This window comes from Schistocerca americana, chromosome 2 (assembly GCF_021461395.2).
Source record: "Schistocerca americana isolate TAMUIC-IGC-003095 chromosome 2, iqSchAmer2.1, whole genome shotgun sequence".
In the NCBI taxonomy this organism is placed as follows: Eukaryota; Metazoa; Arthropoda; class Insecta; order Orthoptera; family Acrididae; genus Schistocerca; species Schistocerca americana.
Genome location: NC_060120.1, coordinates 257,094,479 through 257,115,839, shown reverse-complemented (window position 1 = coordinate 257,115,839; position 21,361 = coordinate 257,094,479). Strand labels below are relative to the sequence as shown.

General features: G+C 40.2%; 1 protein-coding gene across 1 annotated transcript in view; it reads right to left on the bottom strand.

Moving 5' to 3' along the window:
- The window catches only part of LOC124595722 (ryanodine receptor), a 690,379-nt gene that overhangs the window by 169,424 nt on the left and 499,594 nt on the right, over nt 1–21,361 (bottom strand). The window contains exons 64-70 of the mRNA XM_047134588.1: nt 17,702–17,812; nt 17,463–17,565; nt 17,233–17,368; nt 13,369–13,450; nt 13,121–13,284; nt 12,445–12,634; nt 8,520–8,635 (exon numbers count right to left, since the gene is read on the bottom strand). Of these exons, the coding sequence (XP_046990544.1) occupies nt 8,520–8,635; nt 12,445–12,634; nt 13,121–13,284; nt 13,369–13,450; nt 17,233–17,368; nt 17,463–17,565; nt 17,702–17,812 (902 nt within the window). The remainder of the gene's footprint in view (nt 1–8,519; nt 8,636–12,444; nt 12,635–13,120; nt 13,285–13,368; nt 13,451–17,232; nt 17,369–17,462; nt 17,566–17,701; nt 17,813–21,361) is intronic.

The following is a 21,361-nucleotide window of genomic DNA, read 5'->3' as shown; positions in this document are numbered from 1 at the left end:
TTGATCTGTTGCATCAAACAGGTGCTTTGTAATATTAAAATAATATTAAGGAAAAAATGTATACCAAGTACCATCTGCCCTACTGAACAGTTATTACATCAGATAAAATGATGGATTATGAACAAGTTTGGCTTTGATAGTTTGCATTGTATGTTGATAGAAGTTTTCTTTGAGGGTTGTCATTTGGAAGAAGAAGTGATCTTGCAGAGATTTTGTGGAATCTCTCTGGCTTGGTGGAGGGATCCAAATCACTACTGGATGCTAAGGAGGCTTGGAAGGTTACACAATAAGAGCATACTATATTCTTGCACATTTACACAAAGAATATTTATAAAAAAATGGACAAAATGGAAAATATAAATATGGAGTAAGGGTTTATTAGTTAATAATTTAGCTATGCTAGACAGCTCAAATATGAAGTATAGCCAGAAGCAAAGCGTATATGCAGCAGCAACATATTACTTCTTCCCCAGATATGTCTTACAATGGGAAAATCTGGGACATTAGAATTAATATGTTACTTTACCTACAATCAGTCCTTAGATTCATTGCTGTGTGTGTGTGTGTGTGTGTGTGTGTGTGTGTGTGTGTGTGTGTGTGTGTGTTTTGTGTGTCATCTTACTGGAGTCAGATCCTTGCTATGTCGTCAACTGACCCAAGACTGTGTAACATGTTTATTTGCACTGGTGCACTGGCAACTATGGCCCACATCAGCTCTACCTTCCCAGAGGTTTTTGCTACTGGTATGGACAATCATCATCACCAAAAAGAGCATTTGCTGCTGGGAGACATTCTGCCCATACTGCTCGCAGTCATTGGAAAAACTTCTCCTGTTAGTTGATCATTTCCTTGTGTGGTAACAAAATAGCAGAAAAGACATTGTGGATAGATTTGAGTATTGCAACAGGTAATACTTTACTAAACAAGGATGCAACATATATTTACAACTTAAGCATCACTTCAGTACTTATAACTTACATCTCTATGTGACATAAAAAATGGTGAGACTTTTAATTTTTTTAAATATCTGGGAAACTAATTTACTATCCCTACCAGTAGTCACAATGGAGATGAGCTGGTACGGTTAGCGCAATAGGATGGTGTGGAAACCTGCCATGGAGGGCAGACACCACATAATATGGGCAGACCAGCTGGTGGAGGTGTTTACCTGCAGGGTGCAGTAGGCCATGCAGGCTAGCACTTACTCGGAGTTCGACAGTGGCAGACATCACCTACTGTATCATTCGATGTTTGTGATGATTGAGTAACCATTAGCTGTCTGTACCAGCCATATCCTGAGTTGTCCCCATGGTTATCTCTAGGTGGATTCAGATTCTTTGCTTCCCATAGATCAACTCGCACAACAAGTTTGTTTCCCTCTCACATGGTTCATTTTTTTCCCTTTTTCTAGAGTTAACATGGGCCGCCACAGGCCCAGCGTTTCTGCGATGCTGACAGGAACAGTTGTGCCTGCTGAAGAAGCAGCAGCAACAACAGAAGCAGATGCAGGCACTAATAAACCAGAATGGGGACTTGCTTTGCACCCTTGCATCACCAGTGGTGTGGCCACACACCTGTTGTTCCATTTTCAGCACTGACCCTGACACTACTGGTCCCATTTGCTAGTTTTGATGGTTTAACAGTATGATGGGAGAATTACCTGCACCGGTTCTTGCTACAATGTCAGGTAAGATGTATCATTCATCCAGTTGATAAAACTGCCTTGTTGTTGTCCAACAGCACAGATTTATTAAAGTTGTCCAAAATTTGATGACCTCCACAGAGCCTGAGAAACTTACCTTTGATGAGCTTTCTTGATTGCTTCTGGTGTATTCTGGATATCAAAACCATGTTGTGGGGACATGGTTGCAGTTTAACCAGCACTGCAATTTCCCTGGGCAGTCCTATGCAGCCTGAATCACTGAATTGCAGGATCTCTTGAGCAAGTGTCAGTTTGAGTGTCCCAAATGTGCTACCTCTTATGCAGACTCACTAATTTGGGACATGACTGTCAGGTTAGCTCCTGAGCTCAAAGTTCAGACTAGGGTGTTGATCTCATCCAACCCTTCTTTAGCTGACGTTGAGCAAATCATGGAATCACATGAGCAATGGGGTGTGCATGGTAAACAGGCTCCAGTGCTCTGAGGGAGACCCTAGGTGGCCTTGCATCCAGCTGAGTCACCGTGTGTTGCTGCCGTTGATTCTGGTGCAGTGACATCATGCCACTGGCTGTGCTTGCCCTTGCTCAGCTCAGTGGGTTCGCACTGCTCTTGCAACTCCTGCCAGTGACATTTTTTGGGTCCTTAGCATCATTCTCCTTCCTCTCTTTGAGTGTGCCAGTTGTTTCGCCCTGATTGTCATTTGCTGCATGTTCGAAGTGACTGCCCATGCATGGAGTCCATGTGCGGGTTATGCCAACAGATAACATTTGGCAATAGTTACTATTTGTGACAGTCAATGGGCCGTTAATCAGGCAACCAATGCCCCTGTGGTTTCACTGGTCTCTGGGCTGCCTCTGATGCCTCACGTGTGTCACCCCGGCATATTTTGCTGATGTTGGTAGTGGATGGGCAGCCAGTCAAATTTCAGGTAGACACAGGAGTGATGGGCAGCCTAATTAACTTAGATACATAGAGGCCCTTGGCGTGTCTGGGTTTGCAATTGTCAGTCTGTCAGGTTGTGTCTTATAGTAAACAGTGCATTCCTTTGTGGGGACAATTCTCTGTCTCCACATGTTATAAGAAGATGGAACGGAAACTTATTGTTTCAGTGGTTAATTCACCATAGCGGCAAAATATCTTTGGGCTTGACGCATTTTCTGTTTTTGGCTTCCAGGTCACTGACAAAGTCATTTAGTGTCTCAATTTGTTTCTTTTCAAGATTTGGACTTCTTACTGTGGTTCTACAGCCTGCTGTCTGAGAATACCTTGGGCCAACCAGAAGATTTCGGGGTATATGCTTCTCTTAAGCTGACAGCGGTATCCAAACTTTGTCAGCCCATGCCATTCCCTTTGTCATGTGTGACAAGGTAAAGGCTGTGTTGCAACACTGGCAACATCAAGGTGTCGTTTCTCCTATTTTGTCGAGTCAGTGGGCCACTCCTTTTGTGGTAACTCAGACACCCGGCAACACTATGCACCTTTGCAGCGATTTTAAGCAGACAGTCAATGTGTGATGTGTTGCAGATTGGAGATTCATATCTCATTCTGTGCCAGACCAAATTGTTGGTGGAGCTGTCCTGGGGGAGGGGGCAGTATTTTCCCAAATCACCTTGCCATTGGAAAGGGTTTCTTGGACTTTCCTAGATCTCAACACCCCCTTTGGGCATTGTCAGTTTAATTGTTTGCCTTTTGGACTTTTGTCGCCATGGGGAATTTACCCATGGTATTTGGAGCAGTTGATTCAGGACTTTCCATGTTGCATCAGTTACCCTGATGACACGTGGGTCACAGGGCTTACTTGGGAGAGCATTTACAAAACCTTCAGCTGGTTTTCGAATGCCTCCTGGAGAATGGCCTCCACTGCAAGCTGGAGAAGTGTAGCTTTTTCTCCCTGAAGGTGCAGTTTTTGGTTCAGGTGTATAGTAAAGATTGTCTCATCCCACAGATGACCACATCAAAGCCATCGTCAACCTATCGGCGTCCAAGAAAATGAAGGAACTCTAGTCTTGTTTTGGGTAATATTTCACATTATTCTCATTTCATTTCCCAGCCTGCAAACATATGCCAGTGTCTTAACTGGCTTTGCCAGAAGGAAGTTAAAGTTGTCTGGTCTGCGGATTGTCAACGGGGGTTCTCAGTTTCTTAAGCAAGATTTGTGCTCTGCTACCTGTCTGGCAGCCTTTATAAGGGGTAAATCTTTCACCCTGGCCTGTAAAGGATCCCAGTAAGGAGTTACTGCCATCCTCTCTCATCGGAACCTGAAAAGCACTGAACAGCCCATCTATTATTATGTATCAAAGGTGCTTTCCATTGCGCAGCATTATTTTCCAAATATGCAAAAGAAGGTGCCAGCAATTATTTTTAACAAAATACTAGAAATTAATGTATATGGACATCACAGTGTTTGCAGCCACCAAGATATGACACTTGCACATGCAAATTATCTGTACCCCCACCCTGACATAGGTCCATTGGTGAGTGAAAGCTAAGGTCCAGCTCCTGTAGTCATGCAAATAAGTAGAGAGGTAACACCACTGGTGGGTGCAGTCAAGGCATGCGAGATAGAATCTGCTTGCTGGATGGATACCCCCCCCCCCCCCCCCCCCAAATATGCTTGGTTTAAACAAAATGTTTACTGTACAGGGTAGCTTTGCTTGTATGCAGAATTTTAATAACACTTTATTTTTGCATATATTCTTCATAGCTAGAAAAATGTATTATTAATATATTAAATCATTTTTTAAGACTGGCTGTAATCTTCTCTGCTGCTGGGTGTTTCGATTGGATACAAGCTTCTAGCAGTATCATGGCAGCTTCCTGTTGGTGCCTCCTACCTACCGTGCATGAGTGTCTTTGTAATGCACCTATTTGTATATCGTTTAGCAGGCAGATACATGGGGTGGAGAATTCGGTCACTAGTCAAAGTGATACACAGGCTGGTAATTCTGATCCTCCTAACTGTTAGCATCTCATATGTGCCAGTTGATGGCTAGTGGTCACTGCCTGTTCATTGAGAGACAGTGCATGAATGCTGCAGTTCCCCTCAGTTGCACACTGTAGGACATACATATAAGCAAGACAGTGGCAGCTGGCACATGCCTGAGCTGTGAATGCGAGACACTTTGCGACAACAAGAGACTACGTAGGTGTCTTCCCAGCTGGCTGACAGTGTGGACAGTTACGTGTAGGCCTCCAGCATCTGCCCTTTTCTAATTTGTCTTAAATAAATTGCTTGTCTATCCTGTTCCTATCCTATGCTGGCTGGAGTAATTGTTTTTACAGTGTACATTTAGCAGTGTGCTGTGACTGGATTTTCCTCCATCATTTATTTACGAATACACTAGAAACAGCCTTATAGCGACATCACACACAGATATGTACTTGTTGCATTGAGTTATTTGTTTAACGTGAGATAGGTGTGAATTTGGTACCGGCAGTTTTGCAGATTAATGACATAATTAATTTATAGTATTTGACTATATACTGTAATGTCAAAGTGTTTTACCTAATAAATTATAGTAATATTTATTGCCATCATTCCTCATCCACGCTCACCAAGAATACTAAGGACTGTAAAAGACTACTGTGGAATATGCATAGATTACAGATGGATGACAGCAACTATTTCTTGTGGCTTATAAACTGCAATATCTGTATTATAAATTGACCATGTGATCGTGACATCACATTCGTCTACGAGTGTTAAAAGTAGAATACATAATCACACTACCAATAAAAATTACATTACATGATTAGAGGATATTGTGTGAGTTTTGTGGAGGCCCTGCAGCTTCATGACCAGCCCTGGGTTAACAACACTGTGAGCTCTGTCAGCTACTGCTGACTGAAATGAAATCTGATACAAGTGCAGTACCTGTTGCTACAATTGGGAGATGGGGATATAATGGACATGGCCTACACCTGAATAGGAGAGGATTAAACACCTTTCAGCCGTCTAGCTCCCAAGATTATTTTATTTGGCAACCAGTTTCAGCGTTTTATTATGCCATCTTTAGGCCCCTAACCAACTTGTCAGCAATACTGGTATTAGTAGATTTTTCCTATAGAGATCACTTCAATCATCATCTGCCAACTATTGGCAGATGATGGTGGAAGTGATCGCTGTATAGCAAAAATCTGCTAATGCCAGTATTGCTGCTCCCTGTTTTGATGCGCAAATTAGATACATAGACTTACACTGAAAGACTGTACAGGCATAAATCCATCAGCTCACAGATACACTCCATAATCCAGAAAGCATCACACTGCCACACACACACACACACACACACACACACACACACACACACACACACACAAAACCATGCTGCTGGCACTGTGGTAAGTTTGACACACACCCATACATCGAAACACTAAAAATTAATGTATATGAACATCACAGTGTTTGCAGACACCAAGACATGACACTTGCACATGCAAATTATCTGTACACCCATCCTGACATAAGTCCACTGGTGAGTGAAAGATAAGGCCCAGCTCCTGTCACCTCGCAAATAAGTAGAGAGGTAACACTGCTGGCAGTTGCAGTCAAGGGCACTGAAGATGGCGTAACAAAATACTGAAACTGGTTGGCAAATAAAGTAAGGTTGGAAACTAGACAGCTGAAAGGTGTCTAATTTGACATCCTGTATCGAACAGCTGAGTCCCACAACCAGCAATAAAAAGATGGACATACAGAGGAAAAATAGATTTGACTGAGCTTCTTGCAGATAATATACGAGGTACCTCTTTTAGGTTAGAATTAAGATTGAGACACCCTGTTTGGAAAGAAGTGAAAATGACAGAAGGACCAAAAAAGTAAGGCCAGCTTCTGTCAACAAAATATCAGAGGGTTGAGTAATAATGTAGAAGAGCTTCTTGTCTGTTTGGAAAATTTACAAAGCTCTAAAAAGATAGGCATTAGGCATCCTGTGCCTGTCTGACCACCATGTAACCACAGGGTTAGGTACTTTACATATAAAAGATTACACAACAGCAGCTTACTGATGCAGAACTAACATGGGAAAAGGAGGAGTTGCTACGTATATTAAGATAGAACACAAATTCAAAACCATTGAGACAAATAGATTTTGTAGTGACAGCATAAAGATGTGTGTGCTTGCAAATTAATACTGGAAAATAGTTCACTTTTAATTCACACTAGGAAATTTTGAACTGTTTATGAGGAATCTGGATTCCTTACTGCACTATCTATCAGACAGCAGCAAGCAGTTAAGAGTGTATGATGACTTCAATGTAGATTTTCTAAAGGATTCTGTTCATCTGCTTAGTTGAATGGTAATGTGCTTGCCTACCATTCAGTGGGCCCAGGTTCAATTCCCAGATGAGCTGGTGATTTTCTCCACCCGTAGACTAGGTGTTGTATTGCCCTCATCATCTCATCACCAACAATGTGCAAGTCACCCAATGTGGCAAAGACTTGCACCTGGAAAACTTATTTGGATTCTACAATTTGATCTCAGTAATTAACTTCCCAGCATAGGTGTCTAAAGACGGTAGGACCCTAACTGATAATGTTGAAGCAAGAAAAAAACTCTTTACCCAGTAACAAATGCTCTTTCTGATCATGATGCACAATTAGTTAGCATAAATAACATAGTGTCTTACAATATGGATACTCCTCAGTGGATATGCGTGTACCACTTTATGTACATAATGCAAATCTTTGAGTTTCAAGCTGAGGTTACATAATTTTTCACTGCATATCTGGTGCCATTTTCTAATACTACACTCTTAAAATAAATAACAAAGCATAAGTATAAATGAAAATATTAATAATAATAATAATAATAGCTAACACCCTTGCCGCAGTGGTAACACTGGTTCCCATCAGATCACTGGAGTTAAGAGCTGTCAGGCTTGGTCAGCATTTGCTTGGGTCACCATTCAGGCCTATCGAGCACTGTCGGCAAATGGGATGCGTTAAGCCCTTTTGAGGCTAATTGAGGAGCTACTTGATTGAGAAGTAGCAGCTCCAGTCAGGAAATCTGATAAAGACTGGGAGAACGGTATCCTGACCACATGCCCCTCCATATCCACATCCAGTGACACTTATCAGCTGAGGAGGACACAGCGGTCAGTTGGCATCATTTGGCCTTCTGAGGCCTATTCGGGCAAGGCGGAGGGGTGGGGGTGGGTGGTAATAATAATGGATGGACAGCTACTTACTTTCAAATGTGGCAGTCTTCTTCTTCTTCTTCGTATTCTGCTGGGAGATGCTGGCTGATCCCTGCTGTTAGTGCTTCTCCTTTCTTCTATGACATACAGACCTTGAATGACTCCTATTGGTGAGAGTAAACTGCCACAGGCAGTGGAGCCCCACAGCTACTGGCTGAGAGCAACAGTGTATGACATCACTGACATGCGACTGGCAAAGAGAAAAGTGGAGGAGGAGGGGGGAGGGGAGGGGAGGGGAGAGGAGGGGTGGGGTGGGGATGGGAGGGGAGGGGAGGGGGGAGGGGGGGAGGAGAGGTGACCCTGAAGATAAATCATGCGACTGCCTTTGCTGTAACCTGACACCAGAACTGGAACCTGATACTCAAGGTCAAGGTCATTTCGTACATCCACTGCTACCCCACTTGGAGAAGCTGCTATGTTTTGTCCAGTTGAGGGTATTTGGTAGCTTTCCTTTTTCTGTTGGTATTGGTTCAGTTTTATGATTGAATTTCCCATTTTGTTGACACAACCTTTTTCTCCAACACCTTTTCTTCTGAGAGATTTTGCTTATGGTTTAACTGTAGACACTGATTTATGAAATATGTCTAATTGTCATTCTTCTTAAATGTACATGATAAGTAAACATTACCATGGACTTATCTCACAACACAAAACAAATACCTGCTATCCTTATCATCCAAGGTGCACTTTCATTGCCTATATTCTTTTTTATCAATTTCAGAACATTTTTCAACAGCTGGTTCATATGTTCACTAGTTACCATCGACACATGAGCTCTGTAAAACAAACAAAAGTTATTAGTAAGTGAGAAAAACTGACATATGAAAAGTAGTCTAATACACATTTACAATTACAGTGCCAGTGAGAAGCACTCAAAGTCACCTTGTAAATCATATAAGGTTCACTTATCCTATAAACGTTTACAGAAAGGCAGCACTGTGTTGCCGGAGTAGTCAGTGATCTAGTTTGATTATATTATATAAACAGAACTGTCTAGATTACTTTTTTAAGAAGTTGTGATGACTGGTTTCAGCCAGTTTAACCCAGCTTCAGGTTTAAAAGTTAAATACCAGACTGTTGCTACAATTATTAGCTGGTATGGACCACATCTTTTCAGTTACAATGCAACACAACTGCCTACACTGGTGGTAGAAACAGTCTGTATTTTAGCTTTAAATCTGATGGCCTAATTTGGTAACTCCAGCTATTACAAATTCTTAAATGTGATCTACACTGTTTTGTTCATATGATATAACAAATGTTTGTTGATAATAAATATATTATTACCTGCAGCCCTTATGAATAAAGGAAAATTAAATACATAAATTCTAAATTTGTATAACTATTTTGGCTGGTGCATGATAATGTTTAATAGACACAGTTCCCAATAAATCTAACAAAAATACACACAAAATACTTATGGAAGATCTTGTCTATGGAACTGCAGTTCTTTTCTTCAAAGTGTGCAGGAGAGAGGAGGGGGGAGGGGGGGGGGGGGGGGGAGAGAGGAGCTGAGACCATTCAGAATCAAATTTAGAGAAATCTGCAAGCACCAAGGAGGAATGACAGTAAGGACAAAGGGAATCGTGCCTGTAGGCTCAAAGTTTATAGGTTAGCGAGCAATGGACGGCTGTTAGATCAGAGCTGATGTAAAAGCCTTGCTTTATTGTTTACCTTGTCAGGAGGAGGAGGAGGAGGAGGAGGAGGAGGAGGAGGGGAGGGGGAACTAGTGAAGGTGGAGGTAGTCAACTGAATGAAGAGTCTGGGGGGAATAAGTTAACATAGGAACACTACACAGAATGGGAAGGAAAGTGTTAGAATGAGGCTAGAAAAATAAACGGAAAAGGAGGAGCATGTACAGGGGATAAAGCTGGGAAACGGGTCAGAAAGCAAAGGGATAGAATGGAAAAAAGAAGGAGCTTTGGGGGGTAAAACCCATTTTGGAATTTGAGCAAAATTGTTACTATGGGGGTGGGTGCAAAAAGCCTGGTGCTGTTTAACTAGCACTTAGGTCTTGTAAGTCGTGAGATAATGCATGCATGCAACTGGATAATTTGTATGTGTCCATATCTTCAATTAGCTTTACTGCACTCATCTCTACAATGAAACCAGCACAATGAGTAAATAGGGTGTCCTAGGAGGAATGCTCAATATTCAGGGATATGAAAGGAATGATCTTTTGAACAAAAAGGTCTAGTAAAAATAGGCTTTAAAATGTATACCTTAAGAGCTATGAGCACTTGTTCAGTAGAAGAAATGTTTCACACCAGCGAAGAAGAACAAGTACTTCCAGCTCTTAAGGTATGCACTTAAGAGTCCATGTTTAGCAGACATTTCTTTTTTGTTTTGGTCCATGCTACCACCCCTGTAAATATGGGAAGCAAAGAGCCTGCTGTAAAGAGATTTGTTTCACAGTATCAAAAATGAAGAGGTGCTTATAGCTCTTGAGGTATGCCCTTTAGAGATCATGTTTTCTAGACTTTTTGTTTCACAAGAATCAGAATTTTTATTGGCCCATAACATTATAAATTAAATCATAGATTTAATGTACAGGGGACTCACCAACACTGCAATTACAATTCAAATGTGTTACAGGAACAATATACAACAATAGCATTAATATAAAAACATACTTATTACAGCCAGTTACTTGACATAAAATTGGTATGCTTAATTAACAAATTGTGTCTACCATTTGCTTGATTGCTCAGACTTTCACTTTATCATTCAGAATATTTTCTGAGGAAAAAAAGCATTACTGCCCTAAGAACTTTTGTAACTTTTGTTTTGGTTGCCCTACTCCATACTGTGGATTTGTTTCTTTTTTTAAAATGTTGCAGATTTCCATGCACATATACTCTGGGGTTTTGAATATAGCTGTAATCTGTGTGTAGGAAGCATGAAATTCCCCTTGCTCCTAGAGCTGTACTGATATTTAAAGTTATTGTCTATGAATAATGATCCTGTATACAACAATAATCACTTCGTAAATGTGCAAACAGGGGTATTAACAGTGGGTGACAGAATTCTTTTGGTTTTTGCATTACACCTATTTGTAACAATTGATTCAGTAACTTTAATATACTAATAATTTTGCTTGTGTTACCACAAAAAATAATGCCATACCTTAAAACTGATTCAAAATAGCTGTAGTAAACTACTATTCTCATCTCCATGCTAGTTAAATATGACACAGTCTTCACTGCACAGGTCAGGCTGTTTAACTTACTTGCTAAATACTTTATGAGTCAAAACCAGGATTAATTTTGGTCCAGATGCATTCCTAAAACTTTTACGCAGCCCACTTCTTTCAGTTCTTGGATTTGTATGATTAATGTGGGTTTAATTTACTTTAAAGTTTTTAAACTGCAACAAAAATGTTTTTCCAATATTCAGTTTCAATTCATTTAGATGGAACTAGTTTTCTAAACTCTCTGGTAGATTTGTAACAGTTGAGAGAATATGTTCCCAGACAATGCTTTCGACAAGGGTGGAAGTATCTTCAGCGAACAAAACTAAGGGTAAATTTATGTTTAGTGGCAAGACGTTTATGTAAAGTAGAAGCAGATTTTGACTGAGAATTGACCCTTGTGGAACCTCATGAAATAATGATCCTTTTAGAGAAGGAATTTCCCTTGCTTGATGATATAACTACCCTTTGTTTTCTGTTTCAGAGGCATGACATAAACTGCTCTAAAATGCAACCCCCAATTCCACATCTTTCCTTCAACAATGGATGATCCAGGATGGAATAATAGTTGCTACTTACCACGTAGTGGGGATGCTCAGTGGCAGCTAGGCACAACAAAAAGACTTTCAGAAAATGAGCTTTCGGCCAACAAGGCCTTCGTAAGAGACAGAAAACACACACACACACACACACACACACACACACACACACACACACACACAGATATTCACAGAAATGCAACTCTCACACATGACCGCACTCTCTGGCTGCTGAGAGATCTCACAATAGTCCTACAACTCTTCTCAACTCGTCTAAGGTGAAACTAATTTTTTTCACAAACTCATTAATGGGCTCTATTGTGCTTTGCCTTTTAGAAAGTCGTATAGACTCACTGAAATTATGTTTATCTATTTTCTATAAAATTTTAATTTGCATTACCACCACTTTTTCATATACTTTTGAAAAAATTGGAAGAAGAGAGATTTGATGGTAGTTCCCCATATTGTCCCTCGAGTCTCTTTTCAACAAAAGGTTTTACCTCTGTGTACTTTAGGGCATCTCAAAAGTGGCCTTCTTCAAGTGATTTATTAATTATAGAGCAAAGAGGGTGAGTTATTATTCTTGTCATAGCCCTGAATATTGACCATTCCTCCTGGAACATTCTATACATGAGCTGGCATACAAATCGCATAAATCACTAGTGGCTCTGACTTAAAGACTGGAGTCCTAATCAGTATCAGCAGTGCAGTATATAGTTGTAGATGGATGCATGGGGTGCGTTTTGCAGCAGGACTAGTTTCAGGGTTGAGAAAAACACTAATTGCAAAATCAGTAAATTTAATCCAGTATTAGTGCATGCATAAATACCTTAGCACATAATGACAGCACACTTACCCCCCAGTTGGACTAACATTGTCTGGTCCCTGTGCCCACCAAAAAGGCAAATATGAACAAAGAAGAGGCAAAATGACATCAATTATGTGTGGAGCATCTGCATGTGACTTGTCAGACTCAACAAACTGATCCACATCACTGAGTACAGTTTCTAGAGTTGGCATGCTTTGTTCCATTCGGGCCATTACATCTGTCAAATTTTGAACAAAACATCCAGATAAAATACTATATAAGAGTAATCCACATATTTTTTAACTAAGTTTCACAACTGAAAAATGCAAACAACTTCAAAATGTTGTTATTTATTTGACATGATGATAAACTTGAAAGAAAACAACTTACAAAGAAATTTGAAGAAAATTGTTAAATAGGTAATGGTGAAAGTTGTACTGAGTCACTGAAGGACACCACTAATCTGAGATGACTTTCTGTGCAGTTAAAATCACTAGCACCGTGCAATAATGTTATTTATAGCAGCAGTAAATTGGCATGCATGTTATCTTTATGAAAAAAATGATGCATACTGGGCAACCTGTTCAAGAAGAATGTCTCATTCCTAAATCTCTGAATTCACAAGATACTTCTAAGAATTTCTGTAAGATGTTATTACAGCATTTTGGCAAATAAAGATTTTAGGCAATTTTATCTCTGACTGTGAAAATTACATACTACTTACCTTGGGCTTCTAAAGAATGGTCAGCTATGCGATTTAATAGTGAGAACTGATTATGCTTGTTTAGATGAGGCTCAAGGAATGCTACTGGGAATGTAGAAGAGAAGGCACCAAGGCAGCTGCCAAGTGCTGGGCGGTGCCTCTCAAGTTCAGTCTTCAGGTACTTCCTGCAAAACAACTTTTTGATGAGAGACAACCATTTTAAGCAACATATTATGCCTAATGTGATTAATGATGATTACCACACATACCTATCATGAGTCAGAGTTGCATCAATTCCAAGAGTGTAGAGACTGCTTAACATTCTGTATGATGCAACCTGGATTTCATCCACTGAAAATTAAAAAGACGTACAGTGAAACTTCTTGGGAATAAAATTATACTCATCCAGAGTATCTGCTTGCAGAAACATAAATTACATGCACTTTTACCTTAAATAAACATTCTAGTCTTCTAACAACTCTAGTTTAGAATATCAACAATATTTCGAAAAGGGAAGATCGCTACTCACAGTAAAGATGACCCACTGAGATGCAGGCAGGCACATAAAAAGACTGTTTGCAAATTATAGTTTTTGGGCAAAGCCTTCTTCTTCAAAGAAAAAAAAAACATATTCACACTAGCAAGCACACCTCACAAACATGACCACTACCAGGGGTGACAGGCATAGCACTGGGAGCTGTGGTGTGGGGTGACAGAAAAAAACAGGGAGCGGAAAAGGAAAGGAGCAGAAAAGGAATGGAGTGGAAAAGGAGACAAGCAGGGGAGGTGAAAGGATGGGTGGGTGCATTGGCAGAGGGTGGCACACAAAGAAGGTGACTGAATGTGAAAAAGAAGGGGACGATAGGACGAGGGGGCAGAAACTTTTGGGTGGAGGGTGCACGCACAGCAGGTTACCACAGGCTGAGGTTGGGATAATTTCTGGAGTAGAGAATTTGTTTAATGTACAAGTTTCACCTGCACAGTTCAGAAAAGCTGATGGTGAAGAGAAGGATCCAGATGGCCAGGGTTGTGAAGCAGCCTCTGAAATCGAGCATGTTATGTTCAGCCGTGCATCGTGCCACAGGATGGTCTACTTTGTTCTTGGCCATAGTTTGACAGTGGCTGTTTACTCTGGTGGACAGTGGTTGGTAGTTATACCAATATAAAATGCTGCAACCATTGCACAAACTTTTATACTGGAATGACTACCAACTAGCTCTCCACCAGGATGAACAGCCACCACCAAATTGTGGCTAAGAGCAAAGTAGACCACCCTGTGGCACAATACACAGCTGAACATAACATGCTTGATTTCAATGGCTGCTTCACAATCCAGGCCATCTGGATCATCCCCTCCACTGCCAGCTTTTCTGAACTGTCCAGATGGGAGTTATCCTTAAAACAAATTCTCTGCTCCAGAAATTATCCCGATCTCAGCCTATGGTAAACTACTGTCCCCACAACCTCCACCCAACACTTTCCACCTCATCATCCTACGACCTCCTCCCTTTTCACATTGCCTCACCCTTTTCATGTGCCACCCTCTGCCAATGTACTCACCTGTCCTTTCCCCTTCCCTGCTCCTCTCCTTTCCTGGGGAGGGGGGAAATGGGGAGCAGAAAATTCCATTACCCCCCTCCCACCTCCCAACATTGCGCCTGGTAGTCTCTAGCACCTGCACACCCCACCAAATAGTGCTATCCCCTCCTCCCCCCCCCCCCCCCCCCCCCATACCCTGCTATCCCTCCCCCTTCCCTGCCCCAATCCAGATTGCTATTCATGTGACAATCACGTTTGGGTCAGAGTTGCCAATGGTAGCAGTCATGTGGGTAAGGTGTGCTTGCTTTTGTGAATGTGTGTGGGTTTTGTCTGCTGAAGACAGCTTTGGCCGAAAGCTACGATGTGTAACAGTATTTTTTGTTGCACCTGCCTGTAGCTCAATGTGTCACCTTTATGGTGAGTAGCAATCTATTCAGTCTACTCTTCCTCATTCAAATAACTCATGTCTTCATGTAAATGCCTGTTGTTGTTGTGGTATTCAGTTCAGAGACTGGTTTGATGCAGCTCTCCATGCTACCCTATCCAGTGCAAGCTTCTTCATCTCAAAGTAAATGTCTATTGAGATTAATGCCTATTGAGATTAATACAACACTGACTTTATGTTTTTAGGTCTCCAGCAGAGATGTCGACTCCTTTTTTGTTCACAATATTTTGACAACTAATCTAGTCATATTTGCTGGATGCTGCAGGCAGTGGTCTTATATGAGTGTGCTCACTGCTTAATCTCTGACATTTATGGGTTTTATGCTCTAATTTACAAGTGAATTTTTGTTTTAATTTAATTTTAATAGTGTTTGGTGTACATACCATACAGTTAGGACTATGTTTATATGTAGTACATCTAATTATTGCAAAAAATTATATTAGTAAATACTTGCTGAAACCAATATCAGTCACGTGTAAATAATATTTGATTTGGATAACCTTCTGTGGTTGAGTTGCACAAACTAGACAATGAGCCTCTAACACTCATCCTGTGGAGGTGCATGGCGAACTTTTCACTAAGAAAGCACATCCTCAACACTGACATTACGTGTCATCTGCCATAAGTAAATAGTAAACCATGATCTTGTGGGAGAAGCAGGTTGCACATTATAGTACTTGTCCCCTCTCTGCCTGAGCATTCCTCCACACTCTTCTTTCCACTCATTATACTTCCTCATTTTCAGATCAGGCATGTAATCAGATGCAGTGGAATTAGGGCTAAGTAAGTGCTCCTTGTGTGCTGCACCCTTTGCATGCAGGTCCAGTGACTCATTTTCCTGGAGGCCTTGGTCTGACTAAATTCAGAGAAAGTTTATCAAAATTCTAGATTGCTGTAGCTCATTCATTATCTGCATTATATTCATAAGATGAACACTGTTGTTCCCCCAGACTGGTGGTATGCTGAAAGCTGATAGTTCACTTCATTATTGAGAAATGATCCTGAGCAAGTTCAGTTCAAGTTGCTTGACGAACTGGGGAGCTTATCTCTTGTACAATAAATCTGTGGTAAAAACTAATGGGTTCTCCTGGAGGGAGTACGATTGTTCTGCTTGGAGATCAGGACAAAAGTACGTGTTGCTCACATATGGTTGACGAGTTATTTTCAACTTGTCAGTGAATACTAGCCACTGCATTTTGTGTTGGTCTCTTGAATATATTGTTACTCTTTCATCTTTCACTCTTGGGAAGCAGACAGATGTATGAACTAAGGAGGTGATGGAAAGTAATTTCCAAATGTTGAATAATCTGATGATTGGGTAGAAAAAAAGTGTTCCTTTTAAACAGTGGTTACTATTTAACAGCACACTCTGCTTCGAGAGAAAAGTGATGACTGGCCCAAAGAATCTCCTGTAGCTCAATTAATTTCTGGGCTATGGAGATCTCCATAGCTTGGATTCTGCACAACACAATCAGATATGAAGATGCATCTCCTGCTTCCACTCTGATACAAACTGCAAGCCATTGGCAATGCATTTTGTCTAATTTGGTGAGGACTTGACACCACTGTGGTAGATCACACTAAGTTAGACTCCTAGCACCTGCTACAGTCTTCAGTGTACATTCGATTTTTTGTACCTCTTGTTTTTACTTTATAAAACATACATTTCCTCAGAGGTTTCTTGCTTCAGCAAATGAGACAGCAAGACTGAGAACTGGACCACAAGCCATGTTTAAATTGGTCATAATGTTTACTGACATTCATACTATCCCAGTAACCTTTGCAGCCTGGACTGTGAAGCTAATGTTGTTTCTCATTTCATGATTACACTTCAGTAGCACTCAGTGACAGCTGACTGGAGTTTGGTTGAAGTCCAAGCAGTGACCACATGTCAGTGTCCTGCTTAAAGCATCTGATGAAGATGACAAGGTCAACTGTCACAATATTCTGAACTAAAATAACAACAAAAACTCAAGTGGAACCTCAAAATCAAACCATCATGGCAAGAAAACATCAGAAATCATAAAATAAGTAATTATGTTACTCTTAATTTCTCACAGAAGAATTTACAGGCAAAGTATGTGTGTATGTGTGACTTTGTTCCACCTTATCAATTCTCAATTTGATTTTAAAAAATAAATTTTCTTACATAAGAGATCGCTTCCATATTCACAGGCTGCAAGATGATCAAACATTGCAGTAAGAACAGGGAGAACGACTCCATTAATGTAGGACAATGAAGTTGATGTCTTCAGGTGAGTCCCTCGCAGGTGACTATAACGGCCCTTCACAAAGAGGAAAGTAAGTTTGATTATGGTAGTTTCATGTTCCAATAGTTTTAAATTATAAGGTCATTGTGAACATTCTGTTACTACTTACTTCCTGCAGGTTTTGTATTGTGTGTCCAAGATCATCAGCAACATTATTGAAAAATGTAAGCATTGATGTTCGGATGAATTCTGGACAGTTCTTCACGAGAGACCTACAGAACAAAACCAGACATTATTGTGGCATAATTAGAAATATAAAGACAATCTATTTTTAGTAAATCTTTAAGCTTTGTATTCTAACATTTTGAAATTTATTAATATTTTCTGTGAAGGTTTGCCAAGCCTTACTTTGCATCAATGCTCTTGACTAGGACTTGCAGACATCTGACTGATATTCTAACATCAGCTCCAAAGGCAGCCAGGCGAGATCTTAGCAAACTAGCAAGTTTGCAGAATAAGCTGGAATATAAAAATTGCTTTGTTTAATAAGTCAGAGACACATGTCAAATGGGATAAACAACTGAAATATTCATTAGAAAGTGTAAGGAAATTGAAAGAAAAAACTGATGCATAACCTAAACAATAGTGAAATTGTAACAGAAGAGCTTAATCCACTCCCTCGATTATTCAGGCTCTGTGGTGCGATTATTCAGGCTCTGTGGTGAAAAGTCATAAAGACTGAATTACAAAAGCTGTAGCAACAATCAAATGACCAATGTCAGCTAACTGCACACATGCCTGTAAAGTGAAGGCATTGTATGGAGGATAGACTGGGTACAATTTTACTCCATCCTTTTCCATATGTGTTGTTTGGGATGAACCACTGTAAGTGCATCTCTGTGAAAGCTAGAGTTGTTTGGATTTTACCATCATGAGTAATATGTGAGATGCCTGTGGTAAGAAATGGTTTTTGACTCATCTTGGGGAATAAACTGTCAGAATTTTAAGAATAAGCATTCATATTAAGCATAATGTCTTTCCTAGAGTGTCTAACACTGGAAATTGTTGATCTTTCTGTGCACAGTATCACAATGTGTATTTAAACAACACTGCAGAGAAGTGATTTCTTGCTAAACTAATGCCCAAACAATACAGATATTTTGTGCCTACTTCTGTGCATTATTACACATGTCTAAACAATGTTACTGGTTCTGTGCCAAGCTCTGGTGTAGTTCTAAGTCAGCACTTAATTGCATATCACTTTCTTACGTCTATGACAACTGTTAGTTATTAGGGTTTGATCTGACATACTTCCATCTCCTTCCTTTTTTCCAATATACGCTTTCCTCAATACAGTTTCTGCGTAGATGAATGAGACCTTGTAGCTGCCCTTCTTGTCTGCTTTCCTTTCTTTTTTCAACAGAAGCACCCATTTGCCATATTTTATGGACTACAAGACGCACATTTTTCTTCGAAAAATTGCCTCCAAAATTCAGGTGTGTCTTAAACTCAAAATTAATATAAAAATGTTCAGTGTTTGATTTAAAATTTCCACCAGTCTTAAAAATGGTGATACATTCAGTTCTGTGGGAAACTTATCTCTATCTGGCAACACTGGATTCAACTGGCAGCTGCAGTGCACCATCTACATCTACATCTACATCTACATGATTACTCTGCAAATCACATTTAAGTGCTTGGCAGAGGGTTCATCGAACCACAATCATACTATCTCTCTACCATTCCACTCCCGAACAGCGTGCGGCAAAAACAAACACCTAAACCTTCCTGTTCGAGCTCTGATTTCTCTTATTTTATTTTGATGATCATTCCTACCTACATAGGCTGGGCTCAACAAAATATTTTTGCATTCGGAAGAGAAAGTTGGTGACTGAAATTTCGTAAATAAATCTCGCCGCGACGAAAAATGTCTTTGCTTTAATGACTTCCATCCCAACTCGCGTATCATGTCTGCCACACTCTCTCCCCTATTACGTGATAATACAAAACGAGCTGCCCTTTTTTGCACCCTTTCGATGTCCTCCGTCAATCCCATCTGGTAAGGATCCCACACCGCGCAGCAATATTCTAACAGAGGACGAACGAGTGTAGTGTAAGCTGTCTCTTTAGTGGACTTGTTGCATCTTCTAAGTGTCCTGCCAATGAAATGCAACCTTCAGCTCATCTTCCCCACAATATTATCTATGTGGTCTTTCCAACTGAAGTTGTTCGTAATTTTAACACCCAGGTACTTAGTTGAATTGACAGCCTTGAGAATTGTACTATTTATCGAGTAATCGAATTCCAACGGATTTCTTTTGGAACTCATGTGGATCACCTCACACTTTTCGTTATTTAGCGTCAACTGCCACCTGCCACACCATACAGCAATCTTTTCTAAATCGCTTTGCAACTGATACTGGTCTTTGGATGACCTTACTAGATGGTAAATTACAGCATCATCTGCAAACAACCTAAGAGAACTGGTCAGATTGTCACCCAGGTCATTTATATAGATCAGGAACAGCAGAGGTCCCAGGATGCTTCCCTGGGGAATACCTGATATCACTTCCATTTTACTCAATGATTTGCTGTCTATTACTACGAACTGCGACCTTCCTGACAGGAAATCATGAATCCAGTCGCAGAACTGAGACAATACCCCATAGGCCCACAGCTTGATTAGAAGTTGCTTGTGAGGAACGGTGTCAAAAGCTTTCCGGAAATCTAGAAATACAGAATCAAGCGGCCATTACTTCATGCGAATAAAGAGCTAGCTGCGTTGCACAAGAACAATGTTTTCTGAAACCATGCTGATTAAGTATCATCGTTCCCTTCGAGGTGATTCATAATGTTTGAATACAATACACCAAGAACATGAGTTGTGGGGATTCACACAGTTGCTAACACTGTCTCCTTCCTGTACTGCCATCACAAACCCAGAACAATGTCTCACCTACAATGCATTGTTGCAGTCTACAGTGCCTGTGAACTTGAACTTAAAATGATTTGTGTTATCAGTAAAAATATAAATTTTTGTTAGTAGCTAGTTTTGTAATGGAAAAAAAGAAGGTTATTCACATGATGAGGGCTATAAGTTGAAAGTAATAACATACGCAGAAGAACATGGAAACAGAGCAGCTGAGTGGCATTTCGGCTCTCCACCAACAGAAGAAACCATTCATGATTGGCAGACTAATAAAAATGAACTGAAAAAAATTAGGAAGACTAGATGTGCAAATAGAGGACTAAAAGCAAAATGTATTGAAATGGATTCAAGGACATCTTCAAAATAGCACTAGAATTAATAGAAAATAATACAAATAATTGCTCGTAAGCTTGCGATACACTGGAATTTAAAAGAGATTTTAAAGGTGGAGTTGGTTTGTGCTACAACTTTAGAAAGCTTTATGGACTTAGCATGCAAACCAAAACCAAATATCTCAGAAAATGCCACAAGAGTATCAAGAGAAAATATTATCTAGCCATCACTTTATTATTCAACATCGAAAGAAAAGCAGTGTGAACTAAGCCAAATAGTGAATATGGACGAAACTCCCTTGTCATTTGCTGTGCCTGTAACTACAAAAACAAGTGGACATGAAAAAGTGCACTTCACTATTGGCCTTTCATGTTGTGCTAAAAGCATTAAACTTCATCCAATGATAATTTTCAAGCACAAAGCAATGCGAAAATCTTCTCAAATACTGCCAGGTGTTGCTGTTCATGTACATGACAAGGGTTCGATGGACAAGGCTGGTATGAAATTATGGATCAACAAAGTGTGGGAGAGAAAGAAATGAGCTTTATTGAAGAAGTTTGCTCTTCTTGTACTAGAGAAGCTTTGTAGTTATTTGAAAAATTCTGTGAAAGAGAAATTGAAACAGGGGAATACAGGGCATGCTGTTATTCAGGGAGGACTTACTTCACAATTGTAACCTCTTGATGTCTCGATAAATAAACCATTCAAAGTGTATATGAGAAAGGAATGGAACAAATAGATGATGGATAAATCCAACACCTGTGCCGTAGCTTTTTCATGTGCTGGCTACACTACTTCATGTCAAC